This window comes from Coptis chinensis, chromosome 6 (assembly GCF_015680905.1).
Source record: "Coptis chinensis isolate HL-2020 chromosome 6, ASM1568090v1, whole genome shotgun sequence".
Classification (NCBI taxonomy): Eukaryota; Viridiplantae; Streptophyta; class Magnoliopsida; order Ranunculales; family Ranunculaceae; genus Coptis; species Coptis chinensis.
The window spans coordinates 92,353,242-92,377,755 of NC_141461.1; the positions used below are offsets into that span (position 1 = coordinate 92,353,242).

General features: G+C 33.2%; 2 protein-coding genes across 11 annotated transcripts; one reads left to right on the plus strand and one right to left on the minus strand.

Annotated features, from left to right (window-relative positions):
• The first annotated feature begins 12,120 nt into the window (after nucleotides 1–12,120).
• On the plus strand, nucleotides 12,121–19,453 carry LOC147495458 (DUF3754 family protein, putative (DUF3754)). 9 transcript variants are annotated; one of them, XR_015197506.1, is made up of 16 exons: nucleotides 12,121–12,450; nucleotides 12,544–12,708; nucleotides 12,785–12,955; nucleotides 13,034–13,169; nucleotides 13,651–13,982; nucleotides 14,351–14,480; nucleotides 15,549–15,677; nucleotides 15,836–15,880; nucleotides 16,323–16,402; nucleotides 16,621–16,717; nucleotides 17,059–17,161; nucleotides 17,261–17,314; nucleotides 17,869–17,934; nucleotides 18,007–18,188; nucleotides 18,780–18,912; nucleotides 18,980–19,453. XR_015197506.1 is itself a non-coding variant. In XM_086564123.1 (15 exons), exons 1-14 carry the CDS (start codon nucleotides 12,212–12,214, stop codon nucleotides 18,157–18,159), a joined length of 1,887 nt encoding a protein of 628 aa, XP_086420249.1. In that variant the 5' UTR covers nucleotides 12,125–12,211; the 3' UTR covers nucleotides 18,160–18,188; nucleotides 18,735–19,453. The 9 variants fall into 9 exon arrangements, 4 of the variants coding, with proteins under 4 accessions (XP_086420249.1, XP_086420248.1, XP_086420247.1 ...); XR_015197507.1 differs by having other exon boundaries at nucleotides 19,019–19,453; XR_015197503.1 differs by having other exon boundaries at nucleotides 12,125–12,450; nucleotides 17,072–17,161.
• Nucleotides 19,454–19,703: 250 nt separating this feature from the next.
• On the minus strand, nucleotides 19,704–23,630 carry LOC147495459 (putative methyltransferase PMT18). 2 transcript variants are annotated; one of them, XM_086564120.1, is made up of 6 exons: nucleotides 23,291–23,630; nucleotides 22,128–22,868; nucleotides 21,211–21,421; nucleotides 20,798–21,095; nucleotides 20,226–20,693; nucleotides 19,704–20,106 (listed from the first exon to the last, which is right to left on the minus strand). In XM_086564120.1, the coding sequence occupies exons 2-6, from the start codon at nucleotides 22,824–22,826 to the stop codon at nucleotides 19,878–19,880; spliced, it is 1,905 nt and encodes a 634-aa protein (XP_086420246.1). In that variant the 5' UTR covers nucleotides 22,827–22,868; nucleotides 23,291–23,630; the 3' UTR covers nucleotides 19,704–19,877. The 2 variants fall into 2 exon arrangements, with proteins under 2 accessions (XP_086420246.1, XP_086420245.1); XM_086564119.1 differs by lacking the exon at nucleotides 23,291–23,630 and adding an exon at nucleotides 23,124–23,283.
• Nucleotides 23,631–24,514: the final 884 nt, after the last annotated feature.

A 24,514-nucleotide genomic window follows, 5' to 3' on the forward strand; every position in this document is an offset into this window, starting at 1 on the left:
CGATGTTTCATTAATTAGTTTTTAAGATTAGTTCATTGCATTTCCATCCAGGTTCCAATTTCTCATTAATTACTATTTCAGATTAGTTCAATACATCTACATTCAGTTTCTGATTTTCAGTTAATTATTTTTAGAGGTTAGTTCGATGTTCAATGCATTTGCATCTAGTTTCAAATTTCTAGTTATTTATACTTTGAAGTTAGTTCGACCAGTTACATCTTATTTCTTATTTCTTGTTAACTATCCTTTGAGGTTATTTCAATGTATTTGTATCAAGTTTCTGATTTTCCGTTAAATATTCCTCAAGATATTCCATCCAAATTATGATTTAACATTAGTTAATCTCTAATTTTAGTTTAATGCAATTGCATCAAGTTTATGATTTTCCATTAATTATTCTTTGAGGTTAGCTCAATATAGTTGCATCCAATTTTCGATTTCTAGTTAATTGCTCTTTGAGGTTAGTTCAATTCATTTGCATCAAGTTTTCGATTTCTCATTAATCATTTTTTTAGGTTAGTTTAATGTAGTTGTATCAAAATTTATGATTTTCCGTTAATTATTAATTGAGATTAGTTCAAAGCAGTTGCATCCATTTTTTAATGTTTCGTTAATTAGTCTTTGAGATTAGTTCATTGTATTTGCATACAGTTTCTGACTTCATGTTAATAACTCTTTAAGGTTAGTTCAATATATTTGCATCTAGTTTTTTATTATTTATGCTTTGAGGTTAGTTCGATGCAATTACATTTGGTTTATGATTTTTCGTTAACTATTCTATGAGGTTATTTAATTTCAATGCATTTGCATCTAGTTTCTGATTTCCCACCAATTATTCTATGAGGTTAGTTCAACACAATTGCATTCGGTTTTTAATTTTTTGTTAATTATTTTTTGAGATTAGTTTAATGCATTTGCATCCAGTTTCAAATTTTCGGTTAATTATTATTTGAAGTTTGTTTGATGTATTTGCATATTGTTTCCAATTCCCTATTAAATATTTTTCAAGGATTTGCATCCAATTTCTAATTTCTCGTTAGTTATTATCTGACGTTAGTTTAATGCAGTTACATCAAGTTTCTGATTTTTAGTTACTTACTTTTTTAGTATAGTTTATTGTATTTGCATAAAGTTTCCAATTTCATGTTAATTACTCTTTGAACTCAATTCAATGTATTTGAATCCAGTTTTAATTTTCTTTTAATTATCAATATGGTGTGTAATACCAACTTCAAAGCGAGGACATAAAATAAATTATGTTTCATTTACTATGTGGGATCATCAAAAATTATCTAGTTCGATTTCAGTTAATTATTCTTTAAATTATACATGACTCACTATGTGGGATCTTTAAATATTATCTACTTAACGTGTGATGTTATACTAATTATTCTGAAAAATATTTGCAACTATATATGCATAACTATTATATATGAATATTATATTGATAACTCGTCCAAATTTCTTATAACGTGAAAAGCCCATTATCCATTAAAAAATAAATAACTCATCCTTGATAAAACCCTTCAACTTCATTTTGTTGTTTAATAATAGAAGTTTGATTAAAGTTTTGTGAGATTGCCTAATAAGGCGAAGTTCATATTGGAGCTACTTAAATAGCAAGGCGTTCTCAATCATATAAAAAGAGATAAAATAAACACTATTTTAAATGCAAAATTATACTTATCGAGACATTCCCACAACATATAACACAACTATGTTTTGAGGTTAGTTCAATCCATTTGCATCCAGTTTCTGATTTTCAATTCCATTATTTATTTTTTGATGTTAGTTCAATGCAATTGCATATAGTTTCCGATTTCCCGTTATTTATTTTTTGAGGTTAGTTCAATGCATTTACATCAAATTTCCAATTTCCTATTAATTGTTCTTCGAGGTCAGTTCAATGCATTTGCATCCAATTTCCGATTTTCCGTTAATTATTCTTTGAGATTATTTTAATGCATTTGCATCCAGTTTTTTATTTATTGTTTATTATTCGATAAGGTTGCATTGGCATATAGTTTCCGATTTCCCGTTAATTATTGTTTGAGGTTAGTTCAATGAATTTGCATCCAGTTTTCGATTTTTCATTAATTATTTATTGATGTTAATTTAATGCATTTGCATCCAGTTTATTTTTTTAGATTAGTTCAATACAGTTGCATCCGGTTTCCGATTTCCCATTAATTATTATTTAAGATTAATTATATGAATTTGCATCATGTTCCCAATTTATAGTTAATTTTTCTTTGATGTTAGTTACGTTCAATACAGTTGCATCAAGTTTTCGATTTCCCATTAATTTAATCATTGAGGGTTAGTTCAATGCATTTCCAACCAGTTTTTGATTTCCCGACAATTATTTTTTTTATGTTAATTCGATGTATTTGCATCCAAGTTTTGATTTCTTATCAATTATTCTTTGAGGTTAGTTTAATGCAGTTGTATCCATAGTCCGATTTCCCATTAATTACATTTTAAGATTAGTTTAATGTTTGCATTTGCATCCAATTTCTGATTTTCCGTTAAATATTATTTGAGGTTAGTTCGATGTATTTGCATACAGTTTTCGGTTTCTTATTAATTGTTCTTTGAGCTTAGTTTCATGTAGTATTATATATATTTTAAAATATTTGTCATTATTGGTTTGCCGTTATTTTTTTTTATTTTTTATATATATGTGAGCTTGCATTAGAATGAATGCAAAATTTTATATTATATATTTTGTGATGTTTTTTTTTGTATAATTTAATTTTCCATTGGAATTTGTTTTGTTTTGGTATATATATATATATATATATATATATATATATATATATATATATATATATAAAATTGGAAATTACATTATAGTGTTGAAAAAAAAATTATAAATTCATAAATTTAATTGGAATGTGTCGTAATTACTGTGGTTTTTGAAATTCTTAGCAATGACTAAATGTCTAAATCCCAAAGTGGATGGTGCATTAAATCTATCCAAATTTATTTGTTTAGGCCCATATAGACATATAGTGCATACAATACAATTTTATTTGTTGTCCACTTAGTTTTGGGTGTACACTGTTCCTTATTTTATGATTAGTTGATTTTTTTTTTTTTTGTCCTAATCACATGTGAGATTAACAAATGTATAAAGTAAATGTTCAAGCAACTCAATTCATTTTTTCATTCATTATTTCATTGTCTTTTTCTAGAAAAAATTTTATTATGTTAAACTTCACCTAAGATTAGTGTGGAAACTATTCTTTGTGGCGTAAGAGTTTTAGGAAAATCATTTTCGGTGGAAACTATTATTTTTAGCAATTTAGTTTTTTTGTCTTCTATTTTTTCGTAATTAGCTATAGTGTTTAGAAAAAATTGGAGAATCTATTAAACTCTAGATGGGATTGTTTCCTTCTTTATATCATATTTTTTCGTAATTAGTAATAGAGTTTAGAAAAAACTGGAGTCTATGTGATTGTCAATTGTCTGATTTTTCTATATTAGTCTCTTATTTTTTCGTAATTAGCCAAAGAGTTTTACAAATATTGAAGACTCTGTGAATGCTCAAAAAATAGAGCCAAGAGGGTAGAGCTATAATATATATCTAAGGACTCTAATATAAAATATATTATTTTTTAATAGCCTACACATTGGAATATATCTGAAAAGTTTAAGTGTATTTCTAATTTTTTATATATTTGGTAAAATAAAAAAAAAATGTAAAAAATAAGTAATTTTCTAATACGAATAAAACATTTTTAGTCTTTCAATTCTTATATATTTGATCAAATAAAAAAAAATTACTAAAAAATATGTGATTTGTAGAAACTAATTCGCTATTACAAACCATACAATTTTCACAATTTTAGTGTCTATGATAAAACACCAACTTATTTCGAATATATCATTAACACGTCCTCAAAACATAGTTAAAAACAATTATACAAAAAATAACATCACAAAATATATAATAAAAAATAAAAAAATAAAAAAAATAACGGCAAAGCAATAATGACAAATATTTTTAAAAATATATAATACTAAATAAAACTATATCAAATCATCGAAAACTATATGTATATGCAACTTTATCAAATAATAAACAATAAATCATAAACTTGATGCAAATGCATTAAACTAATCTCACTGAATAATTAACGGGAAATCAAAAATTGGATGCAAATGCATTGAACTGACCTTAAATAACAATTAACAAGAATTTGGAAATTGGATGCAATTGTATTGAACTAATCGAAAAGAATAATTAACGAGAAATCAAAAACTAGATGCAACTACATTGAATTGATCTCAAAAAATAAATGATGGGAATTGAAAATTGTATCTAACTGCATTGAACTAACCTCAAAATATAAATAACGGAAAATCAGGGATTGGATGCAAATGCATTGAACTAACCTCAAAATATAGTTGGGTTATATGTTGTGGGAATGTCTCGATAAGTATAGTTTTGCATTTAAAATGATGTTTATCTTATCTCTTTCCGTATGATTGGGAATTTTTTACTATTCAAGTAACTTCAATATATATGAACTTCACTTTATTAGGCAATCTTACAAAACTTCAATCAAACTTCTATTATTAAACAACAAAATGAAGTTGAAAGGTTTTATCAAAGATGAGTTATTTTTTCTTAATGGAGAGTGAGATTTTCACGTTATAAGAAATTTGGTTGAGTGATCAATATAATATTAATATATAATAGTTATGCATATTTACAAATATTTTTCAGAATACTTAATATAACAACACCCGTTCGTAGATAATCTTTGAAGATGAGTCATGCGTAATTTAAAGAATAATTAATGAAAAATCGGGAACTGGATAATCTTCGATGATCCTACATAGTAAATCAAACATAATTTATTTTTTATGTCATGTTTGGAAGGACGCCACATATGGATCAGTAGAAGTTGGCATTATACACCACATTGGATAATTAAAATGAAATCGAAAACTTGATTCAAATACATAATTGAGCTCAAAAAGTAATTAACGGTAAATCGGAAACTTTATGCAAATGCAATCAACTAAACTCAAAAAATAATTAATTATAAATCGGAAATTGGGTGCAATTGCATTAAACTAACGTCATATAATAACTAACAGGGCATTATAAATTGGATGCAAATCCTTGAAAAATATTTAACAGAAAATCGGAAACGGTATACAAATACGTCAAATAACCTCATATAATAATTAATGGAAAATCGGAAACTGGATGCAAATGCATTGAACTAAACTCAAAAAATAATTAACAACAAATCAAAACCCGAATGCAACTGCATTGAACTAACCTCATAAAATAATTGGTGGGAAATCGGGAACTAAATGCAAATGCATTGAAATAATCTCAAATAATAATTAACGGAAAATCAGAAACCGGATATAATTGCATCGAAAAGCATAAATAATCAAAAACTAGATGCATGTGTATTTAACTAACCTTAAAGAGTTATTAACGGAAAATCGGAAACTGGATCCTAGATCCAAATGCAATGAACTAATATCAAAAACTAATTAACGAAACATTAAAAAATGGATGAAACTGCACTGAACTAACATAAATAAATAATTAACGATAAATTATAAATTTAATGTAACTGCATTGAACTAACCTCAAAAAATAATTAACGGGAAATCGAAAACTTGATGCAAATGCATTGAACTAATCTAAAAAAAACAATTAACAACAAATCAAAAATTGGATGCAACTACATTGAACTAACCTCAAAGAATAATTAACGGAAAACCAAAAACTTGATGTAACTGCATTAAACTAAAATTAGAGATTAACTAACGGTAAATCATAAATTGGATGCAAATGCATTGAAATAACCTAAAAAAATAGTTAACTGAAAATCGGAAGTCGGATGTAAATGCATCGCACTGACCTCAAAGCATAAATGTCTATTTTTTTAGTCTTCTCACATGAGTAATTATGAATAATTAGCAACCCAAAATGAAAGTGAGTTTATAAAAACAGACTATTACATGCACGTATGCAAACTAACTAAAAATTGTAAACTATCGGACTAACCTAGAAAAACAATTAACGGAAAAGCATAAACTGGATGCAGATATATTAAACTAACCTCAAAGAGTAATTAATGGGAGATTGGAACCTCGATGCAAATGCAATGAACTAATCTCAAATAGTAATTAACTAAACATCGAAAACTGGATGCAACTATACTTAATTAACCTGAACGAATAACTAACGGGAAGTCATAAAGTAGATGCAATTGCACTGAACTAACCTCAAATAATAATTAACGGGAAATCAGAAACTTAATGCAACTGCATTAAACTAACCTCAAATAATAATTAATGAGAGTTTGGAAACTGGATGCAACGTACTACATTAAACTAACCTCAAAGAACAATTAATGAAAAATCATAAACTTTATACAAATGCATTGAACTAATAACCCTAAAACATATTTGTATTATATGTAGGAAGAATAAATGTCTCGACAAATATATTTTTTCATTTTAAGTAGTGTCTATCATAATGATTTTATTGTGATTGAGAATGTCTTGTTATTCAAGTAACTTCAATATTATCTTCGCCACATTGGGCATTTTCACAAAACTTAAATCAAGCGTCTATTGTTAAACCTAACAATAAAAAGAAGTCGATGAGTTTTATAAAGGTTTTATGTTTCCTTTTTATAGAGAGTGGTGCAAAAAATTTAAATGAGTATTTAATATATTTTTCATATCTCATAGCTATGCATAGTTGATAATATTTTTTAGAATAATTTAATATAACGACACCCGTTTGTAGGACACGTTCATGTGATAAATCTTTTCAAACGGAAGTAGTGTATTATTTAGAATACGGAAACAATCAATATGTTTTAGTGATTTGTACACATTAGTACGTAAGCTGAGCGGTAATGATTTACCGCTAAATCATCATAAATCTAATAAAACTATTATACAAGCTAGATCGAGTTTAAGATAATTCTATATGAAAGTTACGGATTAATATCTTAAACCACAAAGTAAATAGGCTATCTCAATTTGATCCCTTAGTTTCCAAGTACTTATACACCATAATCGCTGCTCATTAACGTATTTATGTTTATTTTCAATAAAAATATATTCTAATTCGAAATTTTACTGCTAAATCACCGTAAATCTAATAAAACTATTATACAAGCTATATCGAGTTTAAGATAATTCTATTTGAAAATTACGGATTAATATTGTGGACGTGCGATGGAGATGCGCTTAGGAGGCTTTTCGCTCCTAGGCAATTAGGAGCGAATTTTTTCTCCTTAAAGTTTAGATTTGAATCCTACTTTTGCAACCTTGAAATCAATCAATATACTCACTTAGAAATTCATAAAGATTGCAAAATCAAGAGTGAATAATTATTTTTCTCTATTAGTTTAAAATGAGATTAGCTACGAGAGTGTGAAGAGTTCAAGGTTGTCAAAATTGCAATTATACGAATGTGCGAAATTCTTTTGAGACTTGGTTTGAAAACTCAACAGCGAAAATTGAAAAGAAAAGCTAAAGGTAATTTTTTTTATGTATTATAATAACACTAAGCAAAGTCGATGATCAAGATATCGTGTTTGTTGCATCTCGTATTGACCAAAATTAACAACGGAAAAGCCGATATCTTGATGTGATAAATTTTAATGAAGCCTGGCCGTTCGTTATCTGCAGTAGGGTCACAGGACTTTTTTTTTTTCATTTTTATTTGGCGGGTTCACAATGTTGCATACAATTTGTTCCTTTTGGATGCTTATAACCTTATACAATTGAACTAAGATTTCACATACTGTCCCATTCACTCTGTTAGCCACCACTTAGCAGCCCATATAGGAGGCTATCAATTATGTCTTTTGGTATCTCGAGGATAGTTATAAATCTGGTGCTTCACAATGGAGACCTGAGGTTTATTTTTGATGGTTCATAAAACTCCATCATCTTTATGAATTGACATAAAAACCTTTGTGAATCCAAGTACACCAAGGCCAGATAGTTAGTAGTAAATCTAGGGAATAGATTTTGTCAAATTGTTGAAAACGTACAAAAAGGAGTTAAGGTCGGTGTGGGAACTGAAAGAGTTTTAATCATAGTTAACAACAAACTTCTATCACGACGCATGGTGTAAGAACACCGCGATAAGTGCATACGTCTCTTCTCCTCGTCGACATTGAACACTCAAATTTAGTGACGAATTTTAGTTGTAATGAAATATGTATAATGCCACTTTTTGGTTGAGAAAATAACCATCATTACTAGGGGTGATAAGAGCCTAAAATTGTAGTTTTAACCCCTTAACCATCATACTTTTATACCAATTATGTGAGTAATAATTAAGAGTTAATATTGATTACGTGTTTTTATGCATTTCAGGCTTCAAAGTTCATTATGTGTAGAAATGTGTCACTTTAGCGAGATAAATAAGCAAAGGTCGGTTCTAAGGAGTTATGTGAATAAAAGCCAAGAGAGAAAGGCTTGTGAAGTCCTCCCCACGAAAAGTTAAAAGTCAACACAGCGTAAAACAACACAAGTCGCCAGAACTTCTCAAGCGCCGTATTTTTGGACTCATACCTTGAATTGGGAGTATCTTATGTCAAAACGACCGCTCGGAAAAAGAGCTTTCCAATGGTCCAAGCCTTGACCCAATCAGAGGAGCAAAAGTGGACGAAATATAAATCATAAAACCAACTACACCAAGAGCCCATTTTGACTAAAGAAATTGGGTTTTGGCCCGATTTTCCGGCCCAAAACATGGCTCCAAGCCCATGCACGATTTTTGGATCTGAAAGTATAAAAACAAAAGTTTGACTCTTTGTTAAAAATAGGAGGTTAGGTAGTTAAATTATGTTAGGTAGAAAGTAGCCATTAGAGATTAGTTTTTTAGATCCAGATCTAGTTTTACATTATTTAGTTTTACATTAATTGATTAGTTTATTTCTTGAGTATTGAATCATTGTTTTTATTGTTCATTAGATTAATAAGTAGTTGTTATTCATTCAATCATATCTTGTTCTTATTGTTCTATTAGATTTATAAAGTTAATTATTGTCTAGACATGATTATGTTTTGAGAGTAAGAAGAATTTATTTAAACGTAAGAACGGTAGGATTACGTATTAGTGTTGTTTAACATTAATATTTAGGATTCTACTATTTTTAGGATTTATACTTTTTTATATTTATCAAGGGGTATCGTAAAAAATTTACCAAAACCGTCATAAAGTCCATGACAGTATCAGTGGAAGTGTTAAGAGAACTGGGACTTCTCTACAAGTTTTGTAGTTTGAAAAATATCGTAATATTTTGAAATGATGCACATAGCGATATGTCATCTACATAGATGCTTGTGTGTGTTAGGGAAAAACTTTGTCAGCATCACTCATCAGGGCCAAGTCCCTGTCAGACACGATCACGGATGGATTTATATCACCAAGCAAGCCACTAAAATGATCGCAGAGCCCACTCATAGTCGATTGTTGTTTCAAACTGAAGCAACACCTGACACACGGTGAAAGACTTTTACGTTGAACTCACCCTAACAAACTGTACGAAATTCCACCGATACCTATTAGTTTTATAGGTAACATCTAACATGAAAACTGTTGGAAAAGTCCGAGCCAACTTAAAACCCATAACAACCCCGTTATCTCATTGGTATTCTCACCCTGTCTCAACTCCTCAAAATAATGTTATTATGTTTTTCTTGATGGCATTTACTTGCTCATGCGTCACTAACTCCAACTCATCTCTTTTCCTAGTTTCTATGATTTGGAATAGACAATATTGTACGGTATTTTTGGAACCTAAAAATTCTTCTTCTTCTTCAAAGTTACAATACTTTATTTTATGTGGGTGTCATATCTCACCATAAATATCATCCCTACAAAGGTAATACTCCTTTGGAAATTTTTAACAACAATGCTAAAAGAGGGTTGGAAAAATATAAAAATTATAACATCATCATTTTAAAACAAAATTTTGACAAGGGCAAAGATTTTTTTGTTTTTTTCCCCAATAAACAACAAAAGTAGAGAGCTAGAAATTAATGAGTTGAGAATTTGTAGCGATGGTTAGATCATATACACAAAATCTAATTAAACTTTTGGTTCTTCTTATCCCATTAAAAAAAAACAAAACAAAACAAAACAAAAAACAAAAAACTTATGCTACTAATCAAGCACTATTTCTATGGCATGCTTTCGAGATCTTATTGTGTGTGTGTAATTTCTAGATGTTTGTGTATGTGAGGACGAGGGGAAATATCGGTTATAGAGGAACCGGACTCCTTTTATATTATCAACATGCTACCAATATTCTTAGTTAAATATTATTATGCATCGATTGTTTTAATTCTTAGATTAATATGGATTTTATAGTCGTCAAAGTGAATTGCCCAAAATTAGTATTTTTATTTTGCTCCTAGTCTTTTAGCATTCAAATCACCAAGGACATCATTTCTACCAAATGGTGTTGTTTGAGAGTCTTGAAGGCATGGTAAAAAGAAACCAAAGGGGCAAAGAACCCCAACAGGTGTAGCATGTGTAGAACTAGTGACTTGGGACTAGTGAGCACACTCGGGAGGAGAATCCAAAATACTAGAGTTCATGTGAGAAAGAAAATCATGACTAGGTTTACTATTTACTAGAACCAACATAATCATAGATTTTGTTACAAAGGATGTAGACGGATCTCATATCAAAGACACCATCATCTACAATAGCATCATTACACGGAGCAAGCACAAGATTTATCATCAACAACAACATTATACAAACTCCATAATAGTGTAAGATTCATTGTAAACTCTAAAAGCACGACTATTAGAAGAATACCCAAATAAAATACCTTTAGCACCTGGAGTCAAATGGAGATTTTTTCGTGATCTCTACACACATAGCAAGGACTACCAAAGATACGAAAGTATTGAACATTAGGTTTCTTTCCATACCAAAGCTCATAAGTTGTGTTCAAAGTGCCAGGGCGAAGGTAAACTCTGTTAATAATTTTGACAAGGGCAAAGAGTTGATTGTTTTTTTTTTTTCCAATAGACAACAAAAGTAGAGAGCTAGAAATTAATGAGTTGAGAATTTGTGGCGATGGTTAGATCATATACACAAAATCTAATTAAGCTTTTGGTTCGTCTTATCCCATTCTAAAAATAACAAAACAAAAAACAAAAAACTCCTGCTACTAATCAAGCACTATTTCTATGGTATGCTTTCGAACTCTTATTTGTTAACCTAATTTCTCATAAATTTTAAGGCATAGTGAGGATTTGGGGGAAATATGTACTATTAATTTATGTTATGGAATGAGCAAAATTGAGAAGGAGACAGATTCAAATTTGAAGATGTTTTCACTTTGGGATCTTTTAGGTCGAACTCCCATCACCAATTAGTATGTTAAAGGAATCTTTTATATTAGCAACATACTATAGGTGATATTTCTACCAAATAAAACTTTGAGAGTCTAGAGTATTAACAAACAAACCCCAATATTCTCAGCTAAATATTATTAATTATGCATCGATTGTTTTAATTCTTACATTAATATGAATTTTATAGTCGTCAAAGTGAAGGTCGTTGCCGCAAAATGCTCATCGCTAGTGCCTTTTTTAGAAAGAAAAAGAGTCGCGTTCCTTTTTATTTGGTATCACCGTCTGAACATAATCATGGATTTTGTTATTGAGTGAAATCACCCACATCTCAATGTTAAATCACCAATTTGTTACAAATCTTCTTGTTGCACCATTGTTTCATTTACTTATTTTCATTTTTTTGTTTTCTTCCCCTTTTCCCAACCCATGTAACATTATTATTTATTTTTTATATATCTTTCTTATTCTTTTAATATAAAAGTTCAGCACTTTTTTAGGAAAACATAAATAAATAAATAACATCTTGATAATCATAAATAGTAAACTTAGTGTGTTAATGTTTGCACTATCCAATCATCATCTTGCCATTGTCCTTCTCATGCCTTTTCATGTACAAATATGAGTTGACTCATTTTGTCTAAACTTTCTAAAGTCTCAACAGCCATACGACTTTATCATTTTTGGTCAAATGGGTTATGATAATAAAATTAAGGCCGTATCTAACTACGAAAAAGGCTTAGCTTTTAGTGACCGTTGGTTTTGGTGCGAAAAGTGGATAACAAGCTCGCGCGTTTTTTTTTTATCTCTTCTCTCTCACTCTCTCAGCATGTTTCAGTCTGGTTGGCAGACATATAATGCCGGCCTCCGTTCAAAGAATGCAATATCATTATCATCTCCAAGAAAAAAAACCAGATGCTGCCTACAACAACAACAATTTCCAGATGAAGTTTCTGGAATTCAAGTGCCAAGACAGAAATACATATCTGTTTCCAAGTCTGACATCCTCACTGCCATTCTCTCCTCATCAATAATGTTCCAAGATTCCAACTTTACCCGCTTTGCTTCGTGAGTTGCTTCATCTTCTTATCTTCCCTCCCTCTCTTTATATTTCCTATATCTATTTTTTTTTCACTTAAACACTTGGAAACTTGGAAACAGCTGTTTGGATTCCGTTATTCACGCCGAGCACAAAGCCATTCTGGAAGAGATGCGAAAAGACTATCCATTTTCCCATTCCAAGCCCACCAAGAATTCCGACAACTTCAACTTCAACTTAACCAGCTTTCTTTCGTCACCTGCCCCCAAGGACACTTCTAACACCAGGTATATTTTCTTCTGCTTTTAATACTCAGTCTGTAAATATCATATCTGCTGAATATTGTTATACTTTTTCCTCTAGTGCGTCCCGTTTCCAGCGGGCCTTTTTGAACCTCCTACAAGATGCTCAATTTGAAGAGCTATCTGTTAGGGATCTCTCCTTGACATCTGCTCTCAATACTGATTATCTCCTTACATTGCCAATATATGTTGATTGGAAGAGAGCATACGAATCCAATGCTATCATATTCAGGTCAACTTAATTCGCTATACACTACTCACTTATTGACAATTGCACTATTACTCTTCTCATCTTTTTCTCATTATAAAGGCGAGGATATGCTACTGAGAGGCAGAAAGGTTTGCTAATTGTTGAAAAGCTTGATTATCTACAGTCAAAGCTTCTGCAAGGCGTCTTCTTCAGTCTATCGAAACCACTTGGCAAAATTGGCATGCTTATAAAACAGGTCACTGTTTGTATTCTCAAATGAATGCCTTCTCTTTTATACTTTAATTTCTCCGTTGAGATTGTGTATATATATACATGCTATCTTTATGATATAAATAAATGTGCATAAGTCAGATACAAAATCCCAGTGAATATATGGAATACGAATTGATAAAGTTTATGTTGTGGATCCATATGGTAGCAGCTGGAGATGATTTTTGCTAGCCATCACAACTCATTGGACTGGTCAGAATAAAATTTTAGTGCATGCATGCCGGAAAATACTTTGACCTAAACCTTATACTGTAAATATAACATTAAATCATCTTAGGGAGACCGCATATGACCACACATAAATACAGAATCTTCTGTCAACTCTTTTGTTATGGTCATTGATTTATGTAAAAGTTATTCTAGTATGATACTCCACTACCTGTCACATTTTTACTATTCACACTTTATATATCTGACATGATTTGGTTAATCTTGCTACAAAACAGGCTTTCGAAAGTGATAGTAAAACACAAGAATTACAAGTCTGGATGGGGAGAATCACATTGTGGCTTAAGGAGTCATCGTTACAGCAATCTTATTCTGATGGCGAAACAACATTTGAGGACCAGTTGGTATCAGATGAACTATCAGTTAGTGACCTCCCTATTTGGCTTGCAGCACAAAGGGCAGTGCCTCGTTATGAAGGTCTTCTGTCATCAGTTGGTCCTCGTGGAAGGCTATTGAGGAAGTTGCTGACATGGACCGGACTTGTTCCTTCTTCACCTAAAGCATCACTTGCACTTGACAGGGATGATACCACTTCTGAACATTATTTAAGGTCCAGTACCTTTTGCACATTCCTCACTGTTTGATTCTTTCTTACTTCCTCTAGTTTGTGTTTTTTTGTATGTCAAAATCAACCTTTTAATCAAGTCTTACCTTCACCACACATCGTTGAGTTTTCTTGTAATAACCCAAGCTGTAACTTCTCCCTGCAAAGAAAAATGAGCCGTTGCCTTTTGTAGACCAGAAGGGGAAAACAAAGAATAAAGAAAAGTAGTGGAATCAATATTTTGTATCAACACGGATGCTCTCTACTGTGTCTGGCATAATACATATTTGGTTATTGCTTCTCACACAGTAAGATTTTTTGTAAACTATTAGCATTCATATGGTAATTGAATAATTACCCGAATTGATTTCCAGGCCAAGTTTCTTGTCAAGGATATCACTGAGTGATATATGGAAACCTGCCACAAGGGACCATTGTGGAAATGACATCCTGAAAATGTTGAAGACTGCCGTATCTATTTTTTTCTCACAATCAACTCTTCAGGTATCTTCCCATAATCTCCATTTTGTTTTTTTCTGATAAAATGAAATGAGGTCAAACATAAGCGAGATCACCACTTAAGTTAATGGAGAAGAGTAAGGCACAATTTAAGGAATTAACTAAAAAGATATAGTCTTCTTAAAAAACATGTTAAGTTCTACGTTGGCTGAGTCCAATGGTTTTGAACTTTTCATCCTCAAATTCTCAAATAACTCAATGCCACTAGAAGTGGTGTGGGCTGGGGAAAAAAAATGAAAAAATAAATCAAACGAAATCTACCAAAGCCACCGTAAGTAGTGGTAGAGTAGTAACTTTGCATTAATGCTTAGAAGTTGAAATGGTGGGGTCAAAACATTCTCAACGGCTCCACACCAGTAGTGGCGTGGAGACTACTCTTCAGACCTGTGTATAACTTATCCTATATAAGAAGTAATATGAGGATGAGGATGGGTCATAAAAGCATAGGGGACCATTGAAGGGCCAAATATGAAAAATTTAAGGGCATGGAGGACCATTGAATTCAACCTTAGTAGATCTAAAACCTCAATATATTTTTTATATATTTTCTTAAACTATGACAATGTAGTAAATTGCACCAAACTACAGAAGCACTCCGAGAGTACTGACCTCCCATCTAAAAACAGAACCACCGTAGTGAAACTGCTTACTTTCACTGGAAGGTTGCTTTCAAATTGGAAGCCATTTTATGAGCCAGAAAATTCTCAAGATCGACATCTCAACAGCCTAATATATCTCAAAAAAGAAAACTTTGAAAATACTGCAAAGAAGTCAGGCCACATCATTTTAAAAGCAGAAATGTGTACAGAGTGCTTTCCTCCACAAAAGTTATTTTATCATTAAGGTCCTCCTTTGGAGGTTTACCAAAGAACTACAAGATAGAGTAAAGCAACATATGCGTATATGTACCATGCAGTAAAGCTCATTACTATTTTGTTACTTACCAATAAAATGATCAGGGGCAGTTCTCCAAGCAAAAAGGGCAACCGAGAAAGAACTTAGAATGTGATTCTCATGGTGGTTTTGTTCAACTTTTCGTGCATTCCTAAACAGGAGCCAGCTTTTCAAGAATTAATTTTGCTTTATAATGAGGAAAATGGTCAAAGAGAAACTGATGATGAAGCTGAGATTCCTTCATTGAAGTTGAAGATCTATGAGAGGATCCCCATTCCGGACCTGCCGGTAAATACTTAAAACACTATAGTATGCGAGATATTCAAAGCATTTTATCCCTTTAGGAAATAGTTGCAGGGATAAAATAAGGAAAGGTATTTTTGGTAAGATTCCTTTTTTTCAAACCTACGTGCATTTTGACTTGATTTCAGAATAATTTGTTGCAGGTTGTTTTTCCACACAAAAAGCTCTCTTTTCGTATCCTAGACACGGTATGAACATCAAGCCGGAATCCCATTCTTTATTTATTGGTATATGATGCATCGCTAATATTCATATGTAATGGGTGGATTACGATATAATATAGTTTATAAGTCTTGGGTCCGAGTTCCAATTTGTCGATCCTTTTTTTCCGTTGGTATGAAACTTTAGTTAGAAGCTATATAACATTGTCACTTCAAATTTCTAGAAGTGATAAAATAGTTATCTTGTGTCAGTCACCTGATTAGCTGAAGGTGAAAAAAAAAAAAACAAAATTAGTAAAACTGTTTAAAGAACTTGTGCTGAAATGAAGCTTAGCTGGGGATTAAGGCTAGCTCATTATTGCTAGCTCTTGGCAGCATCAGTTTAACTGGACACTTTCTACTGCTACATGTTGGCATCTTCTAAAATATGTTTATCATCCTCATGATAATATGTGGGTTTTGCCTGCAGGTACGCTTGGATGTTGCAAGCATATTAGGACTGTTGGCATTCTTTCTAAATTACAAATTTGAGGACATACGGTCATCCCCGTAAGTGTAACTTTATCCTATTATGATATTGCAAATATAAATTAGGTTCATTTTTATTTAAGAAAAAAAAAAAGAGATTTGTAGTTATCACATTTAATTGAATGCTATACAGAACTTGTTATTGCAAATTTCACTTTTACTTTCTTCTCTAACTTAGCTCTTACTATTATTTTTTCCACTGTAGAGTTTATTGATGAGACCATGTATTTTTTATGCAGTTCAGCGATCTTGCTTGACATAATTGCTGTCACTGCTTTTGTAATATATTTGTCGCGTTTAGTACTCGGTTACAAACAGACCAGGGATCGGTATCAAGTAAGTAAATCCCCCCACCCCATTCATATTTTCCAAGGGTTTTTAGCCTCTCATTTTTTGAGGAAAAAGGGTGATTCCCTACTCTATAGAGTATCAGTAAAGGCCCCAAACTGAAAGATAAAGTTTGAACTTATTGAAGCAAAAAATTGCATTTTTGGGGGATTCTTACCAAGTTGTGGTGCTGCTCCTCTGTTTGCTCAAACAATGGGGATAAAACAGAATGAAACGAGGCATAGTACAGTAGCTTGTTCTGCACGTTAAAAGAATATATTATGTGTTTAAGTTATAACGATGTCCTGATTTTCATTCACATGCTAAAGACTATATTCGCATCTTACTAGGCCACTATTACAGCTTCTGGTTAACAGGACACTTTACGAGAAAACCTTAGCCAGTGGTTTTGGCTCAGTTCACTTTCTTCTGGATGCCTCTGAGCAGCAGCAGGTGTGTTTTGTAATCTGTCTTGTGATTTCATTGATATTATGAATTTCTCCAGTCTATATTGTGCTCCACTTCTTGCTAGTCTTATAAAAATCTTTGCAGTACAAGGAAGCTATTTTGGCATATGCAGTCCTGCTTCGGGCAGAGGAGGGCCAGGTTTGTTGTTTTTGCTTAGTTTTACGCTTTCAAAGTTTCAAGTAACATACCAGATAATCATTACATGCTTCGTAATACGATTATGTGTTTTGTGATGCTAAAGCCAGTACCTTGAATTTTGTGTTAGCCATTTGTGTGTGCCTTTTTCGTATAAAGTTCTATGTTGTCAAAGGCGGCGCAAGGGCGTCGCCAACACGGTCAAGGTGGCAGTTTTGAGCGAAGGTAGTTACAACGTAGGTAAACATTATCGTGTATGTACCACTAAAAGTAGTATTATTAGGGGCCCATTGATCCATCTATTTAATATGTTTAATAAACATTGATTTTTCAATTACTAGTAAAGGACAAGCAGGTTGATTAAAGCAACGTGGCAGTGTCCACAATTCAAAAGGTCAATGGCCTGACTTCATAATTCAAATCGGATCAGGGGATTTTATGCCTGTGTAAATAAAAACAGAGATACATTTCTGATTCCAAAGGATTTCCTTGATTATATGTGAAACTTTCCCTAAATCGTCCAATTTACCTAGCTTTTGTTGATTGTCATTATGCAGGTGACTTGTCAGAAATTCGTTGGGGATACATGTGAGAAATTCATCTATAAAAATTTCAAGGAAAAGGTACAGAGGCAACCATTTCCTTTAGTATATTCAACAATATGAAGAGACTATATTTGGTTGAAATGTATGCAGGTTGAAATGCCAGTTAACAATGCCATCAATACACTGTTAAGGTTGGGTCTTGTAACGGAAGTTGCTACTGATGGAATCACCAGACTGCATGCTCTTCCATGTTCTGAGGGATATGAGGCTCTCAAGCGATATTGGGACCTCTTGCTTCGCTAAAACACTTGCTTTTAGGTTTTCTTTTACAGGTACAATCCAATCTATACACATTCTTGCTATCTATTGATTTAGACAGCCATACCATGCTTTTTAAGTAAAATTCCTGTAATCAGTCTTTCAGATGTGATTTGTTTTCTGTGTTTGAGAGAGAGAGAGAGAGAGTAGTGGAATTATTAAACTAAATCGTCACTATAATTATGTCATAAATCAATCAAAGCTGGCATTACTTTGAGACAACTACAATTGGTTTTCCATCAAACGGAAGTATTCAATTTGCTGTAAGATGATATAGTAAAATACTGTTGGTATCAGTCCATATAACATACTCCATATTATATAGCACCAAAGACAAACAGTGCTTATCAGAAGTACTAATGTCTTCTAGTGCATGCTTATAGGAATAAAAGTGTTTCTATTATAGTTGTCATTAGTTATATTAAGACCCAACTTTAAAGGTTAACCCATATCTAAATCTATTAGTATTTGCCTGCATACATCAGTTGGAAAATGGAATTTCCGATTTCCCTTCCTATCAATGACCGGAAATCTATATAACAATTGCTTCCCTACTGCAGCAGACACACACCAATAATTGCTAACTTTTAGTAAACATCTGTCAGAATCATACGCGCGAACAAAGTTTCAACAAATCTGGGTGGTCTGCATTTTGCTGGTCACATGTCAGTCACGCTTTGCACCAGATGGTCTTAAATTTTCTCAGTGTGCAGATGCAAGAGTTTATGTGTCACATATGTAAGTGTTGCGATGAGTGAGAGCATTGATTCATACAATTTTAACATTTTAACTTGGGTCAATCCAGGGAGTTGGAGTCTATAATTGAGCTGATACTGTTTATCAGAGACCTATTGTTTCTGCAACTTTGCGCCAGGATATTAAAGAAGTGCGCATGATTCATGCTAGGATGTGGTTGCAAAGAATTGGCAAGGCATACATATTGACTCAGTATGGGCAGTTCATTGCCTGATTTTAAGTTTGGGTTGTCTGAGGAAATAGCCACGGCCAAGAGTGTTTAACTCAATGAATATGTTGGACGAAGTGATGCCTCGTACAGGGAACAAAATGACGAACTGTTGTTTGAGGTTTCAGGTCAAATAATCTTATATCCTGTTATTGTAAATATTTATTGTTATCCTAATTTATCTCATGTAATCCGGTATGAACAGTGCTTTGTCGCTTAATGCATGTATATATATACTTTTAACAGAAAGTGTTCTGGAATAAAATGCAGCTTCTTGGTACCGGCAACATGTGTTGCTTTGTACTAACTTCATAATTTCTTGGCTATAAGATTGTTCTGGAATCTGGACTGAATCTTTTGCACCATGTTGGTTTTCTTAAATAGTGTATATGGCGAAATTGCCTCTTTATACATATAAAGTTTTCATCTCAAATTTATTTGGAAGTTCGTAATAATTTGTTTTTCTTTGTCTTTAAGAAAAAGGAATTGATAATACAGTAGTTCAGATTTGACGATTTGATTGATATGAAGGGAAAATGCATCATCTGAACAACAAAGACATCAGTTTCACTAAAAAAGATGCATCCATTTCTACAAATTAGCAAAATACAAATACATGTATGGGATAATATGAATTACAGATTGCCAAGAAAAAAAATTGAAGTGAAAAGTGTTGAATTCTCCTTTCCCTCAAATAAAAAATGTAAATACAAAGTTCAGATGTAAAAAGTACAAACAGCTAATGTTGTTGTTGGGAAGCTTCACCAGTCCAATAAGTTTTAACAGCGACTAAAATTTTCTCAGGGTTAAATGGTCCACTCTCATGATCCATAATCTGACTCTTCCATCTCATTCCGTCTGTTATGCCCTCGATCTTCACAAGAACTTCTACTGTGTCTCTGAATATCACTGTCCCTTCTGGTCTCAATATCCTATCCATCTCCAATAGTATGTGTGTAATGTCACACCTGCATTGCACAAGGATACAAAGCTCTCACACATAAGAACAAGAAAATACAACAACATACATTTTTCTACACAAAAGAAATCATTGTCTACTAATTCAAATTCTGTAATTATTACTTACCTATCCTGATAGATACTGAATACACCAGTGGCATGGATGAGATCATATGTTCTTGGATATGTGGAGAAAGCCTCGCACCAGTCCTGGTAGGTGCCAATGAACCCACGCTCATAGATCACGCCAAGAGTGTTTTGGTCTGTGTGGGCAGGTACAACATTCATGACCCACACGGGATATTTGGTAAGAGCGGCAGCAAAACCACCCAACTGAGCATTCATATCCAGTATGTTTCGGTATCTTCCTTGAGGAAGAGGACTGATAATTCGCTTGTAGTGCGACACACGGTCCTTCCATATCTCATTATCCTCTTTGAAATTCTGTGCGGTGATACCTGGGATTGAGCCACTTATTATTCTAGGAGGAACGGCAAAGGCACGTTCTGGCCACTTCTCCAATTGTCCACCTGCAACTTCATCTGAGCTGCTTACCTCTGGTAAGGGTGTTATGCATGTTTCCATATCTTTGTACCTTTTCATAATGCACACAGAGCCACGTGGGTTATGGAAAGTCTGAAAAGCAATGTTTTTACAATGAGAACATGCAGTTCAATTATCAATGGACGGGGTACATACCAGGCTGCATCTGCATTTTCTGCTTTGCAGATATGTGGTGTATTGTAAAGTTTTCGGCTCTTTACACATTCAATGTGGTTGATTGGCTTTTGCCAAATCGAGAGATCATTTTTCTCAACCACTTTCTTCCAACAAAGATGCTTGGCAACGTCCTCAATTGAATCCTGTTCTTGCTTCAGATCTTCTTGCGTCCTTTCCCAACCTCTCCAGTATTTCTTCCAATTAATAGGAGGTCCAGATAAAATCCAGTAGCCACCAGGCCTTAGAACCCGGTCTACTTCAATTAAATACATCCCATCTGTTGAGAATATCAAATGTTTTAATCAAAATTAAGTTGGAGAGAAATGGGTGAACATATTGGAAAAAGGATGTGCTTGCTTTTCCAATACTAGGGTACAGATCAAACACCCTACCGTATTTATTCCAAGGAATCAAACAACGGGAACAATGGGCCATATCAAATGCTCTCGCTGGGTAAGGCATCCTCTGTGTTGCCATTATGCCAATCATTGCAGGAACACCACGCTCTAATGCAAATTGGACTTGTGCTTCATGTGTATCCCTAGGTGCAAACGACATAGTCAGGATGTTTCTCTTTAGCAGATATGCACCCCAACTTGCAACCTGCAATGCACCCAGTTAGGAACAAGACAGATCTCAGCACTGCAATCACATATACCTAGTGGGTGTTCAAATGCCACAACTTCTTATAAATTGACTCTTTGATATGACAAGTACTATTTGAAGTCCTCAGTCCTCGTGAAGCCCAAATTCAGTATAAAAGGATTCAGAAATATAAAAATAAATGCGTACGTAACCAGAAGCAACGGGGCATGGCAAGGTCATTGAGTTTGTTGGAGGCATACAATATCTTTTAGGGCATGGGCATGAATCTAGAGGGCAAAACATAGGCATGCAAGCATGTGCCCAAGTTTTGTTTCACAAGTCCAATTAGGTGGAAACTTGCATAACTGTTGATGATATAGATCAGTGTTTAGGACCAAGAACAAGAGTTTCTGCCCATCAGCACAGGACAATTAATTATGCAATAAGAGAATACCAAGGAGCTACCCTTCCAGGGAGAAGCTCCGAGCTACACATAAAAGACTTGAATCATGTTTCTCTTAGAAATATTAACTGGCCATATCAATATTCACTTTCTTTTTCATCACAACAGGAGAATGAGCCAACTCAAATATTGAAATTCCAGTCGACTGTACTGAGTTTTGAGTTGATACACATGCAATAATCATATACTGAGATACTAAGTAGGTTGAACCTTAAAATAGTGAAAGTAAGTAAGCTGCATATAGAGTAGAAGAGTTCTTACTCCACATCCAGTATCAATGGCAGTTCTGATTTCTCCAGTTGTTAGAGGGATGAGTGCACTTATGTCATCAATGTAGACATCGGCTCCACGTGGAAACATGGTACCACCTCCAGGGAACCTGAACCGATCTCCTTCAACTTGGATCCAGTTCTGGACAGCCTTCTCAATGCTGAGCTCCTTGTGAGGAATGTTACCATACCAAGCATAGTCTCTACTCTGAGGCCATTTAAAAGGGTTCTTGTATTTGGGTGGAGCAGGGATCAAACAAAGGAGAAGTTCATCCTTTGTAGGACAATGTCTCTCTCTATATTTCAACATGGATCGGTCGAATTTCCTTGCTCTGGGCGGATGTTGACAAGGGGTATACTCTGAGTATGACATGTCACAAGGTGGAAGAGTTTTAGTCCCCCCGGATTCATTTATCCCCACTCCATGATGAGCTTCGAAGTCGAGCTTAACTGAAGGTGGAGAAGTTGATGTTAATGAAGGGGGTGTAGAAGCAGAGGGTGAAGTGCTATTGCAGTCAACTCTGCTGTAAGCTTCTGAGAGTTTGTCCGGCTTAGTCCTAGTGTTCTGCCAAGCTCCCATTACATAGAACAGAACACAAAGACCACTCACACCCAAGACCCATGTGAGACGCTTTCTCTTGGCATCAAGCTGGTGATGCTTTGGAGATCCACCACTGTACTCTTTCGCCATTGCACCTCTACCAATGCGTGATGGCACCTCAAATTATATATGCTGAGAATTAAAAACAGAAACTTGAAATGTACATTGCATAAAACCAATGAAAGATGAAGAGTAAATAGCTTGTGAAAGAGGTAATATCTTAAAGATATAAAATGGGAAATGTCAGAAGATATATATCATCAATGTAAATAAAGTAAACAGGTGATACAGAAAAATAGTCTCCATTAATGAGCAATGATCCCTACATTTATGAAACTTAAAACAGAAAAGAAACAAGGAAAAAACCAAGCTTTTCCTTTTACAGACCTTGTTGAGTCCTAACCAATAATAATCACAAAAAGCCAAACTCCATCAACAGATAAAGAAACCAAACAGGTAAGCTTTCAAGAAGAAAATGAACAAGTTTTATTATTATATATGCAATTTATTATTACTAGTCTAGATGGTCAGCATATATAAAAAATGGAGCATACCTCTTCACTTTCTATATTATTATATATATATATATACAGTACAAGGTGGAAAATGTACTGAGATTCCTTTGCTATGAATCTTCCAAGAAAGAGAAGTAACAACTAACAAAGAACAAGATTAGTTTTTTGATGATCACCCCAGTTGTGTTGTGTCAGAAGACAGATTTTTTTTCAAGTGTATAGATAGATTGGATTGGGTCTCAAACAAAAACATGGTTATGACTAGTCCCACAAGGCAGCAGGTGAGCATTAACAGGAGACTGACCAGCCTTAAAAAGCTCAACGTACATACAGACCTTCTTTAATTATTAGGGACGAGTTTTCATTATGGTATTATTTTAGGACTTCAAAATCTGAAATACTGTACGTTGTGTTTTTATAATAATCATTGGTCAAAATTTCCCTCTCTCACCTACACTAGCTAGGCCTTATCCCCCATGCAGATAAAGCCTACTTTTTACTCCAACTTCTTGTTTTGGTCGGCTTTTACATGGCTCATATATATTAATATATCTGATGGGTAAAGATTTTTGAGGCTTACAATTGGTGTATCTGTATATTGATGATTTTGATAGTATGGTTTGTCCTCTGCTGTCCATAGCCCAAAATATCACCGAGATATCCGATATCTCGCCGATATATTTCAGTAAATTGGTATACTGATATCGATATTTTCGACATATATCTACCGAATATTGAACTCTTTTTTTTCCAAGATATATCGGAATTTTGATATGAAAATATATATAATCGATATTTCTGAGATAATCGATATATATCAGTTGACTTTTTGACCAATTGTTAATAACTTAATATTGAAATTTCCGAAATATCTGATATATCCGAGATATCCGATATTTTAGAAACTTTGGACTGGTGACCAAAAAAACCGAGATATCCGATATATCTCGGTTTTTGGGTACACCGATATATTAACCGATATCGAAATTTTGGGCCTTGCTGCTATCTAGTGACAAACTGACAATACATACCTCCCAAGTCTTCAAGTAACTACAAATTTATTTGTCATATTAATTGAATTGATAGCATTATATTGGGAAAATGTACTTAACTCCCTAATTATGCACAGTGGTCTATCATTTGGATGTGAGGAAAATGCTCTAATTCCAAAACTGGTCAACTATGGTGAGCATCTTGATTCTTGACCAAGTTAATTACCAAACTTATAAGAGAATTAGATAGTGGGATAGTCATATCATCTAC